The 12,894-nt window shown below is 51.9% G+C and overlaps 1 protein-coding gene across 2 annotated transcripts; it reads right to left on the bottom strand.

The window, feature by feature from the left end:
- Positions 1–263: 263 nt before the first annotated feature.
- On the bottom strand, positions 264–11,639 carry GOLGA7B (golgin A7 family member B). Of its 2 annotated transcripts, XM_072971724.1 has the most exons (8): positions 11,334–11,639; positions 10,598–10,670; positions 10,144–10,279; positions 9,020–9,100; positions 4,051–4,176; positions 1,819–1,971; positions 1,631–1,732; positions 264–450 (listed from the first exon to the last, which is right to left on the bottom strand). In XM_072971724.1, exons 3-8 carry the CDS (start codon positions 10,240–10,242, stop codon positions 340–342), a joined length of 672 nt encoding a protein of 223 aa, XP_072827825.1. In that variant the 5' UTR covers positions 10,243–10,279; positions 10,598–10,670; positions 11,334–11,639; the 3' UTR covers positions 264–339. The 2 variants fall into 2 exon arrangements, with proteins under 2 accessions (XP_072827825.1, XP_072827826.1); XM_072971725.1 differs by lacking the exons at positions 9,020–9,100; positions 10,144–10,279; positions 10,598–10,670.
- Positions 11,640–12,894: the final 1,255 nt, after the last annotated feature.

Genomic DNA, 12,894 nt, shown 5'->3' with positions numbered 1-12,894 from the left:
GGTGTTGGGGGAGGAGCTGCAGAGGAAAAGGGTTGTTCAAATTGTGCTGTCCCCACCCCAGCCTCCCCCTGGAAGACCTGCTGCCTCTGTGTGACCGAGACCAGCCCCACTGGGTAAGAGCCAGGTCAGGAACCGGACCATCCTGCCAGGGGGCAAAGGGCAGGGGGCATGGGTGGATGGCCGCCAGGCAACACAGGGCCGGTCCCCCTCCCTCCCGCCCTGGGCAGCAGGGTGGGCCCAGAGAAAGACTCAGAAGCGGGTGCTCTGGTAGCGCAGCCGCCGCAGGTCTGCAAGGCCCTCAGTCCAGCCGTACACCTCCCTGCAGGGACTCTCGGCCAGTCACCGGGCCCCTGCCCCGCCGCCCCCACCGCTGCTGCTGCCGCTGCCACTGCTGCTGCCGCTGCTGGAGCTGCCACTGCTGCACCGGTCCTCATAGATGGAGATCTCGATCTGGGGTGGCGTTAAGGGGGGCTGCAAGCTGCCAGGCAGGGCGGACAGGATCCGGCTGATGGAGGCCAGCAGGAAACGGGAGGCAGAGCTGTGCTGCTTCCTCGACAGTAAGGACCCAGGGGCCTGGGGAGCGAGACCCAAGCCCCTCCTCGCACCTGTGCTCACTCTGCTCAGAGACACGGAGCCCAGACCAGCAGCTGACATTCTAGTGGGTCTATTACCATATCCCAGGACACGGATGTGCCCAGGACAGGGTGTTAATGCACAGGAAGTGGGAGGACTTGGGTGTCTTGAGTTCAAATCTCAACTCATCCTCTCTAAGCTATGTGACCATAGACCAATCACTTCCCCATCAATTATCTCATCTGTAAAATGGGGATAATAATAGAATCTTGAGATATTGTGAGGATTAAATGAAATCAAGCATGTAAAGCACTGAACTCAAGGCCTGGCATAGTGAAGGCTCCGTGACAAGAAGTACCTCTCCCTGGGCTTGGTAAGCATGAGATTCTGGGATTTGTGTTTTCTTTACTCTTTTTTCTCTCAGTTTCCCAGTAAAAGTTATTTTTTAACAATTCTGCTCTCACTGCTGCTAACTGAGGGGCAGGATGTGTGCACCTTGACCAAATGGAGTGAGCAGACCTAGAACCCATAGGTGGGCCAGCCTCCCATGGAGGCCTCACTTTTCTCATCTGTGAAAGGGACCTGCTACATGGGATTCAATGAGGGTTACATGTGAATGTGGACATGTTCATGCATGTCTGTGGAGATGTGCATATACCTTGAGGGGCAGTGCAGCCTGGTAGTGTAGAGTGGGCCTGCGCTTAGACCCTGGTTCTGGCGTTCACCAGCCGGGCAGCCCTGAGCCAGGGTCAGCTATAAAAGGAATAATGAGTTACCCACTCTATAGGGGTCTAATGAGAAGTATATGGATTCATACTTTCAAAGAACTGAATATGATGTCTGGCATGTATTAAGCACTGATTGAATGCAGCTCAATATAAGCAAATCCTAAAATTCACAAATAGCACCAATAACTTAAGGTGGGGGAGGGTGACTCCTAGGAAATCCGTGACCCTGAGCAGAGGCCTCTAGGGTGGCCCTCTCTCCTGGCAGCCTCACCAGGGGCCCCACTTGTTGGCAACTTTGTGCCCTTGCACGGAACAGCCGGAAAGGATACAACCCTCATCCCACGCTCCACGGGGTCTGTGAGTAGGAGGCCTCTAGGGGCGAAGATCTTCTCATTCTGCTCCTGGATGTAGCGCGAGATCTTCTTGAGAACCTGCAAGGAGAGGGGCCTGTTGATGATGAAGGTGACGCATGGGAGCCCCAGGGGCGGAGATGCGGGGCTGTGTGGGGAGAAGCCACCTTCTCATAGTGGGTCTCCATGCAGAGAAAGATGAAGTAGGCCGTGGCACAGGCCAGGCAGCCCTCCAGGTAGGAGCTGCCCCCAATCTTCTCGGCCTCCGCGTAGAAGCTGTTGAGGGTCTTCACAGTCTCCTCAAAGAGCTGCCGCTCAATCTGGAGGGAGAAAGGGACAGGGAGACAGGAAGAGGTCAGCCCCCCTGAGTGTGCACAGTCACAGGAGGGAGGGAGGGTCTCAATGCAGTGGTGGGGCCACCTGGGGGGGCTGGGAGGGAGCGCACAGTCACGACCAGAGAGGCTGCAAGTGCCCATGGAGCACTGGACTGGGAGTCAGGAGACCTGGGGTCCAATCCAGACTTGATCACCAACAAGCTGTATGACCCTGAGCTAATGGCTTAACTACTCCACCCTCAGTTTCCACACCTATAAAATGAACTAAGAATGAGTACTTGGCCCCCCTTAGAAACAGGAAACTCCCATGAGATCCTCGATATGAACATTTTATACAGCAGATCAGGCAGGAATTCCAGTGACTTTGTCTTTCTTTCTTTCTCTCTCTCTCTCTCTCTCTCTCTCACACACACACACACACACACACACACACACACACCACTGTGATGGCTACAGGAGAGCTCAGGACCTAACTGGTAGGGACTCTCCATGTTTGGATGGGGCTCCAACAGCAAGAGACTGATTCTGTGAGACCTCAGGAATGTCCTTCCAGGAGAGGGCACTTCCTCCCAGCCAAGAGGTCACCCAGAACACAATAGCCCTGTGTGTTTGGACAACTGAGAAGCTATGCTGCTGGCATCCATAACCATAATAGCTAATATTTATCAAGCACATTTATTAAGCCAGGCATTTTTTAGGTATTCTTTCATTTAAGCCTCATAACGATCCTATCAGGGAAGTATGATGCCCACCCCCGTTGTACAGGTGAGGACCAGTGGAAGCTCTGCTTTGTGATCCAGACCATCATCATCTCTGGCCTCTTTAACTGGTCTGCCTGCTCCCAGCCCAGCCGAGTGGGCCTGGCAAAGTCAGATCATGTCATAACTCTGATCAAGAGCTCCCCAAGGCTCCCCATCTCTCTCCAAGTAAAATCCAAGAAGTCCCTCCAGGGCCTGGCCCTGTGAACCCTCTGAGCCCCACTGATGCCCACTGCTTCCTGAAAACACCACAGGCCCCTTGCGCCTGCATCCTCAGCTGCAGTAGTTTCCCCAGACACCCCCACCCCAGCTCATCCCTTACTCCCCTCAGGATTCGCATTATCCGACAGCATCCCCCCACCACCATCTTCTCCCCAGCTCCCTCTCTGAACTTGACCTCCTGTCTTCTATTTCTAGTATTTGTTACCACCTGAGCTACTATATATTTTCTTGCCCTTTAAAAAAAAATTTTGTATCCTCTGATAGAAAATAAGCACCATGAGTTCACTCCTACATTCCCAGTGCCTAACACATAGTAGGTGTTCAGTAAATACTTGCTGGGTCCTGCGTGAACGTGGCCGAGGCTCCACAGCTCCACCCTGAGTCTGTGCTCTTCCTCATGCACCCTCCACTGCTGGCCTGGAGTGGAAGCCCATCAGCTCCCAGCTCAGCAGGTGTCAGGGTGTCTCTTGCCTCATTTTTTATGTACTTCAGAGCACCCCCCTTCCCTACTCACCCCCACAGGATCAGAACTGCCCATCACACAGGTTAGGGACCTTCCATGCTGGTCTAGCACAAAAGCCAACCCAACTCCACCTTCCCAAACCCACTCAGATCTGCCTGTGTCAGGACCTATAAGCGTCCCATCCCGGACACTCTAATTGACTGTGGGTGTGGCCTGAGCACCATGGTTTTTGTAAGCTCCCCCGGAAATGCTAATGTGTAGCTGGGGTTGAGAAGTGCCGCTAAAGAGATTCCTGAACTCAGTCCTGCAACTGACTCAGCATCTCTGATGACACCTAATATCATCCAGTAAGAGGAATTTACATTTGTTTTACAAGCTCTCTAGGTGATTCTCTGAAATTTGAGAGCCACTGACCAGAAAGTCTCTGAGGTTGTCTCAGCTCCAACTTTCTAGGCAGCGACAAAAAGTCAATGTTAAGGACATTTTTTAGTTCTTCTGTGTGAAGTAGCTGAGCAAGTTGTTTTCTGTATTATTTTTATACTGAAAATATATATATATTTTTAATAAGCTCCTCAGTTCCATCACTTCCTGTGTGCCACTTTTAGAAAAAGATATCCTTACCCGGCTGTCCAGCTCTGGGGGGAATTTGGTCTGAAATTGACAAATGGTCCCATCACTGTAGTCTCTCTGGATAAAGACCTTAGTGGCCAGCGAGGCACTTCGCCGGAGCTCCTGCAGATTGTGGACCTGGGGAGACGTACAGGAGACACGTGCTCAGGGTGATCATCCTTGTAGCTTTGTGCAAGACTGAAGGGTTTACTGGGATGTGGGTCTTTCAGAGCTAGAATCAGGAAAGTTCCAGGAAACCAGGACAAGTCGGCCACCCCACAAGTGTTCCAGGATGGCCACAGGAAGCATACCTGTGGAGTTTACCCCAGAAGATGTCTCTAGCTATCCCAGAAAGATCTAGAAAAAGCCTGAGGACAGCCAAAGCTGAGCCAAAATGAGAGGTTCTGGAACCACCAACAGAGCCAGGAACAAATTTTAACAAGAGGAAGACACTTCCTGGTGGCTGGACCAGATCCTGCTGCCTCTCTCTCTCTCCCTCTCTCTCTCTCTCCTCCCCTCCCCCGCCCACACGCATGCATGGAGGGGCTTTTCACTCTTTCATTCAGCAAGTATCAAACATTCACAGCTGGTCAGGCCTTAGCTTGGGGATCCCAGCCCCGGACAAGACTGATGCCTCGGACCCAGCAGAATGGACAGCAGGGTTGGAGGAGGGGAGCATGTGAGGCAGAGGAGGACCTGAAGCGCCCATGAACTCAGAGGGAGATGGGGGTTCAGACCAAGTTATGGCCCAGGTCAGAGATGCCATGGATCGTTTCCACAGTCCAGTACTTCTCACTGCAGGAGAGAAGAGGCCCACAGATGTCCAAATTCCTCAGAGAAAATTGTGGCTAAAGTGGGCTGAGGCCAGAAACTAAAGAAATCTCCTGCCCTGGTAGAAAAGAGTGGAGTGACTTCTGTCCCTTGTCCACATCTGCCCACTTGACATTGACACAGACTGTAGTGTTTGAGGGGAGTGGGCCCAATTCCACAGATGAACAGGGCCACTTTCTTCCACTCCCAGCCTCCATCACCCACGTTTGAGACAAGCATCCCACTGGATGAAATATGCCAGACAATGGAACCACGTGGAGCGCAAGCCCCAAAGGCAGAGTGAACACAGCCAGTTCATCCTGTGTAATTAAGGTGAATCTGTTCAGTCACTCAGCTTTTATTTATTGAGTCCCTACTATTGCCAGGCTCTGGGGATGCTGAGCAAAAGACAGTCAGTGAGCTCCAGGGAGGAAGACAAGTAAATATATAAAGAATTAGACTGTGATGAATGTTACAGAGAAGTAACATCTTACCCAGAAACGCTTACTCAGAAAAGGCTTCCTGGTCTGTGTGGAGTCATAAAGGAGTTACCGGTGGTAGGGGGTGGGGGTGGGGAGAGGAGGGAAGAAAAGGCAACCCAGACAGACAGAGATGCTTAGGCAAAGTAACAGAGATAGCAGAGAGGTCTACCCCAATGACCGGAGGCAGATTTCAGCAAGACTGAAGTTGGTTTGCAGATCAGATAAGAGCAGTAGATGATGAGACAGTACAGAGGAGACAAGGGTTAGATCACAAAGAGCTTGACAGGTTTCTCCTGGAGGGGAGGATTTAAGATGGAAGATACTTAAACTTGCTTAAAAGCTGGGGAAAGAATAAGTAATGAGAGAAAGGTTGTCAGTAGGGCAGTAGGAGCAGATAACAGGTAAATCAAGGTCCTGGAAAGGTGCAGATCAGAGACTCCTAACAAGACTTTCCTAAATCCAGGTGAATTTTGCTCTGCATAAGAGTGCAATCCCAAACTGTTGTGATTGGATGAAATAATGTGTAAGTGCTCCTGTAGCCTTAATGGCCCTCGATTTCTCTAATCAAGGTTTTAATGGAGGGAGTCCCCTTGACATGTAGTAGGATCCTATGATAACTTGGAAAAATTAGGAGTGCTTTGGTAATATAAATAAGTTATTCATCGGTGTGTCTGCTGTCTGGTTAAGGTTTCATGTGGCTATATTTTCAAAAGAAAAGGAAGAGGATGTGATCTTCCGCACCCTTTTAAACCAACTTACATGAGCCAGTCGATCTTGAGGGTGGATTCCCCTAGCCCCCAGAGGATCATTCTGGCAGCTTTGTGAGTGGTGCATGGAAAGTGGGCATGACTGGGGTTGGGGGGCCAGATGGAAGGATGACTAGCTCTGTACTAGTCCAGGGGAAAACTAACGTGGGTCTAATCCAAGAAAAATGATGGTGAGAATGGAAAAAAAGGAAAAGAACAGTGCTTCAGTCATTCTGACCTGGGCTCATCTTCTTCCCCTCCAATATCCTCCTTTGTCTGTGCCTGAATGCACATGTGCACTGTGTGCTACCATGAAGGTATGTGTCTCTAGCAACTGGCTAGCTGTTGACCACAGCCACTTCTTCCTCCCAGGCACACAGATGGATTCGTTCCCAGCCTCCCTTGCAGTGGGTGTGGCCATATGACTGTATGGAATGTGAGCAGAAATGATAAACGTCATGCATAGGCTTGGCTCATGAAGACTGGCCACTGCTCTCTGATCTTTCCCCTTCCACAGAAACCAACGGAGCCATGTGTTGAAGGTGATGGACGCACAAGCTGAAAAGAGCCCGGGTCCCTGAATCACTGCCTGGAGGAGATCTACCTACTGATCAGGAACCTGTCTGGGACTTTACTGAGCAAGAAATAAACCTCTATTGTACTATGTCATTAGGATTTTAGGGTGCTGCCTTACATAATACAGTCCCATTTCCCCTTGGCTTTTCTCCATGGGATCTCAAGTAGCCAGAGTGGGAGGGGTCAACTCCCTTTCCAAACCCAACAATATCCTGAGCCTTAGCACACTGTTCTGGCTCTGGGTGACCAAGGATCTGCTTCCCTCCCTGGAGAGTGTTCGTGAGGTCTTGAGAAGTTGCTAGAGGACAGTATCAGACACACTTTATATGCCAGAGCCTTAGTTTCCCAGATCTACTTACAGCACACCCATCACAAACTCAAATGTAGTTAGTGAAGAGTGGAATTTAAGGCAAGGCAGGGTCTCCTGGCTCTTTCCATCCATGGTGGCTGAGTTGCAAAGTGCTGGTGGAAAGATGACCCACTGGCCTAGGAGCAGAAAACCTGGCTGCTAGTTCTGGCCACGTGACCCTGGGGAAGCCTTCCCTTCTCTGGGCCTCCATTTCTTCAACTAGAAACCGAGAAGTTGGAACTACATAATTACTAAAGCCCCTGCCAGCTCTGACGTTCTAGATGCCTTTTCAGGGATTACAAATGCAAATGATTACAGGACCTAAGCATGTAAGTGGGCCAGGTGGGGACTGGGGCTAATTAAAGAGCTCACACCCTGTCTCAAGAAAGCAGCTGACTATTGCCAGGTGAGAATATGTGCCCAGGTTGCCACAATTCTGATTTTCTAAGAGAAGCCATAAATCCAGATTTCCTTAATAATAAATATCCAGATTTTAAAATGTTTCCAATGAAATTTTTTTTTAATAAACACTGAGCAGACCAAATAAGGCACACCTGTGAACCAGATTCATTCCTAGAACTGCCAGCTTAGGACCTTTGAACAAGGAATCCCAAGGCAGGGCCCCTTGGACTAGAGCTTAAGCCAGAGTCCAGGCCACTTGCCAGCTACTTAGCTTTCACGAAGCTGGCAGAGGTTTTCAGCCAAGACCCATGATTCTCTGGAATCCCACAAGAGGGTTTCAGAATATGCACACACCTCTCTATGAGGCCCCAGCTTCTGTGTTTCCTCTGGGTGGCTCCCCTGAGCAGTTCCCCTAGGGTTTCTTAAATGACCCAGACCCTTGGGCTTCTCACCCACTTCTCACCTTCCTCAACCCTCCCCTGTCCCATCACTATCCCCTAGTGGCTGGCAGTTGAGTAAGGACCAGACCAAGAGGCACTGCATGAGGAAGAAAGAGAAAATCAGTGGTGAGATCTGCTGGCACCAATTTTCAAACTGCACTGTGGCAGGGAGGAGGAGGCTGCAGGGAGAGCGGGTACCCGGGCTCACATTTAGAGATCTGTCCATCTGAAAGAGTCAACTTGGCAGAGTTGGGGAGGAGCAAGCCCTGGAATGCAGATGACACTCCCAGGCCCGGTCTGCCCAAGACAAACAGGAGGCCCGTCTGGCCCACGCCTCCATCCTCATTAAAAACCAGCTAATTCCAGAGGACGCATTTGAGACTCAAGAATCAGAAGATTTCAGCTGATAAGCCAACACCATGCTCCTTGGCTGGGGAGTGGAGGAGGAGTGAGGATCATGAGTCACAGGCAGCCAAGTCGGGATGGAAACCTGGACACAACGGCCTTCCTCCTCCTCAGTCTGCACCAGAGCCCCAGCCCAGGCCATTGTCTGCTCATTGTTCATTCTGTGCCTCGGAGATCAAACTGCCAGCACCCTGCTTGGATAATGCTATTTAGGTGCATTTAAAAATCCTTTAAGGGCCAAACTCCACTACTTGGAGAAACCCCTCCCAGCCAGGCATCTCCAAGTTGTCCTTACCATCTGGACTGGTTTCCAGGGCAGACCCTGCTCCCATGACACACATTCACGGAGGTCTGTCACACAGGAAATGGGCTCATTACAGTTTTCCAAATGAGGTCAGTGTATGGCTCCAGAGGCTTCATCCCTCCTCTGAGGTCCTCACGCACACCCCTCCCCTAATGCTAACTCCTAAACAGAAATTAGGGAGTAGAAAGATACAGTTTCCATGCCTTCCATCCAGGGACCCAGGGATATCCAATTTTTCTCAGTTCTCTTCCTCTCTCTCTCTTCCTTTCTCCCCTTCCCTCCCTCCCTCTCTCTCTCCCCTCTCTTCCTCTCAAAACACCTTCTGTTGGAGCTGAGGACCTCCCATTCAGAATCCTAAGGGTACGGCCACAGGAGCTTGGCAGGAGGTTTTCTTTCTCCCAACAAGTTTTTCCTGGTAATCTTAACTCAGTCCAAACAGTAAAAACAGCCTGGGGAAAATGACTCACTCTGCAGCCCAGATAATGTGAACGTCCTGTGTCTTGGCACAGCTGAGGCTTCCTCCCTCGGTGCTTTCGCCAGAATCCACCCTAGGCCAAATTGGCAAATGGGCAATGTTTGTCCTCGGCCCCTCATCCCTTCTGGACATTCCTCTGTCCCTTTGCCCTCAAGCTGAAACAGCCAGGCCAGTCAGGGTGCCCAAGTCCCCACATGCCAACCCTTCCTGAACTCCTTTGCATCCCTCCCCATCAAAGCCTCACATCAAGACCCCTGGTCCTCTACTCTCTATTGGGCAACACTGTTGGCTAATTGGATACACCTGGATGCAGCAGTTAATGCACTGGCCAGGGAGGCAGAAGACTTAAGTTCTAGTCCTGGCCCTGCCACTTTTTAGCCAGATTTTTCTCAGATAAGTCTCAGCACTCCAGTTGTATCATCTGTAAAATGGGATAATGATGCCTTCCTTGGCTCCTTCACAGGGATGGGGCAAGCTTCTGAGCCTTAGTTGTCTCATCTGTTAATTAGGGATAATGACACCCATCCTTGCCCACTTCACAGGGTTGCTCTAAGACCCAAAGGAGATCACACATATGATAGCACTTTGTACACAAGAAAGTGCTATATTCACAGAAGCGTTATGAGCAGAGCCTCTCCCCAGGGAGAGTCATATACACTCAACAGCAGCCTCCTGGAAACACTGCCTTGACCTAGAGATGTAAGCCTGCTGGTTGGAATCTGTGAACCAAAGCAGGTTCACAGCTGAGAGAGAGATATGCTGGGATAGAAGAGCCTCTTGGAATCTGTCAGATCACATCAGAGATGTGTCCACACTGCTGGCCCAACTGTGCCCATGTGGCTGAAGTCTCCCCTTTCTGCCGTACATCAGCAGCATCTCTGCTGCAGTCTGGCAGCCTTGTCTGGAAGGTGACCAGCTCCTTGGCCCTTTCTCCTTTGTTCTTCCTGCTCTTCTCAGTATCTTTGGGACTTTCTGAGCACTCTGAATCCCTCCACCCAAGAAACTAAGCTCCATGGGTCTGCTCAGGGCTTACCCCCTCACAGGGTACTGGGGGACACGCTATCCTAGCTAACCCTGTGCCTCGCCAGAAAGCCGAATGATGCCCAGCAATTGCACCTCATTCTGTGGTGGTGACGACAGCAGAATAACAACTGTAACACTTGGTATTGATGCCACGCTGCTCACAGGGATGCCCAGAGGCAGTGGCTGGATCATTCAAAAGCCTTTGCTCTCCCCTCAGCTTGTGTTCCAGCTGGGTTGGAAGTGGGGAAACACCACAAAAGAAGTCAACGTCAGAACTGGGGAGACTCTGGTGTCCTGGTTTCCACTCCAAAATTCAAAGAAGAAACTTTCCATTCTGCTGCTGACATGCTGTGTAAGTATCAAATAGGTCCTCCCCTTCATGTGTTAACTTTACCACTCATAAAGTGGGAATATAAAGAGCTCCCTTTCTCTTGTGAAATGAGTGGGTAGAGGAGGTAATTCCTGATCTCTTAAGCATTGCATATAGATCCTGCCCTCAGCCAATAGGTCCTTGGTTCAGCTTTCAAGTCCCCTGAAGGTGACATACCTATAGGCACACCCTGAAGAAGGCAGCTCTTCCCATCAGACACAAGAGAAATGTAGTCTTCTGGTACAGGAAACTCAGAAGGGATGTGAAAGCAAGAAAGGGTAATATGCAAAAGCAGATTGGTGCAGGCAGGGCATTAAAACCAACCATTTGGGGTTTTGACCTGAGGATTCTTTGTCCCCTCCTGCCCTACACCTCCTTCCAGCCCCCGCAGAGGAAATGCGGATGTGAAGGTAAGTCTGTCATCTCTTAGCCAGGCTTTTGGGCTCAGAAGCTGGATGGATGCACCACATAGCAACAGCAGCCAGCCGCCTTCCCTCCCCTAAAACAGGCTCAGGCTCGTCTCCAACTCTCTAGGGAGCTTTCAGGGCTTGCAGTCCATGGGAAGGAGAAATCCCACCTGAGGCCCAGCCCCACCTCCACCCCACCCCACCCCCCACCCCCAGCAACCCTGCTACTAGTGCCAACAAGTGGTGCAGGCAGCTTCGGGACTCAGATGGGGAAGATTGACACGACAGGGGTGAAATGAGCTCCAATAAGGAGCCCCTCTCTTCCACCCTGCCACTCCGCCCCCTACACCTTCCCTCTGGCTCGACCCAGGACACTACCCATCCCACCTTACCGATCATCCTTCACCCCACCCTACCCTACCCTCTTGTCTTCTTTTCCCGCCCCTAGAGAGGATGTGTCCCCATAGCAGTCGGGCACTGCCTGCGGGCCAGTGCTCGCCCCCTACCTCGGTGGCCATGTTCCGGGGGCGCTGACCTCTCCGAGCCTGCTGCGGGGCCCGTTGAGGAGGGACGTCCGCGGTGCTGACTCGGGAAGCAGGTGGGCTGCCGGCGGCGAAACGGGGCCCGGGGCGCTGTCCACGGTGCTGATGCGGACGCCGCGGGCCCGGGCGCCTGTGGGCTGGTGGGCCGGAGGGCGCCTAGGTCCTGGCGACCGTCATTGTGCTGTCCGCGGTGCTGATACGGGCGCCGGGGCGGCGAGGCGAGGCCGCGCCCGAGGCTCTTCGGGGCCTGATCGCTGACTGCTGCTGCTCCTGCAGGGAACGGCCCGGTTTATCTTTGACAGCGGCGGCGGGCGCGGGGGCGGCGGGGGGAGGGGCCAGGCGCCTCCTCAGACCCGGAGGGGGAACCCGCGGCCCCCAGACTCCGGCGCCCGCCCGCCGGAGAGGAGCCCCGCCCGCGGCCAGAGGCTCCGCTCCCGCCCGGCCCAGAGGCTCCGCCTCTCCTGCCTGCCCTTCCCCCTAGTAAGAGCGCCAACAGCCCTGCCCTCGCTTTGTGGCCTCCAGAGACTTCCAGACCCGGAGAAGAGAGAAGCCGGACGGTTCTGGGGCAAGATACTCCAGCCTGCGAAGGCTGACGGTCCTCGACTCATTCGCAGGCCCCCAGGTGCGGCCTCTTTACCTTTCTAACACCCCTCTCCTCAACCCCTCCCCCACCGTGACCCAGGCTGCCTCTTCTGTATTTTTTCTTTCTCTTCCGTTTCTTCTCTGTGCCCCATTTCCGAAGCTTACATGGACGTTCCCTCCTCTACCTTACCTCTTTTTCACTGCCTTGAAGCCTATTAGCTAGAGAAGGATGCTGCAGACTGCAGAGAATCATTTCCTTTCTTTAAATATGTGCCCACTTTTCATCCCCAGAGATACCCTGGGGTCTCCTCCTTCAAGGAGCTCCAGAATTGAAGCAATCTTTCCTTGTTACTTTTCCTGGCGCTGCCCCCAACCCTTACACTTTCCTCTCTCCTCTGAAATCCCAGAGTTTACAGACACACCACCACCGCCACTTAAAAACCACAAGCAGATGGTGCCAAACTGGTATGCCCACTCTGTGAGGATGGCAGGTCTGGCCCTGGTGCCTTCTTCACATTTTCGACATCATGCCTTCCAACCAGATGACCTTTCTATTTGCTTAATAAACAAAAAGGAAATACCAACACAGGTGCCATTTTACACACCCATAATACCCCTTGTCTCTGAGGGGAAGCTGGGTGTGTTCTCTGCAGCTCATTGCTGCCTTGGGGTCAACAGCAACAACCCACACAGAGGGAGCAATGGGCAGCCAGGAGACCTGGGTTCTGGCTCAGGCTGTATGACCTCAGGCAGATACTTCACATCTGAGCTTCTTTCTGTAAAATGAGTGTTGGGCTTCACTAGACCATTTCTATGGTCCTTTCTCTTCTTTTTCTCAACCTCTTATTTTGAAATTTTCAAACATACAGAAGAATTGAAAGACTAGTACAATAAACTATACTATCCACCTAGCTTCAACAGTTGTTAATATTTTGTCACATTT

This window comes from Vicugna pacos, chromosome 11, assembly GCF_048564905.1.
Source record: "Vicugna pacos chromosome 11, VicPac4, whole genome shotgun sequence".
Lineage (NCBI taxonomy): Eukaryota > Metazoa > Chordata > Mammalia > Artiodactyla > Camelidae > Vicugna > Vicugna pacos.
The sequence above is the reverse complement of the archived record's forward strand: the minus strand, read 5'-3'. Positions and strand labels throughout refer to the sequence as shown.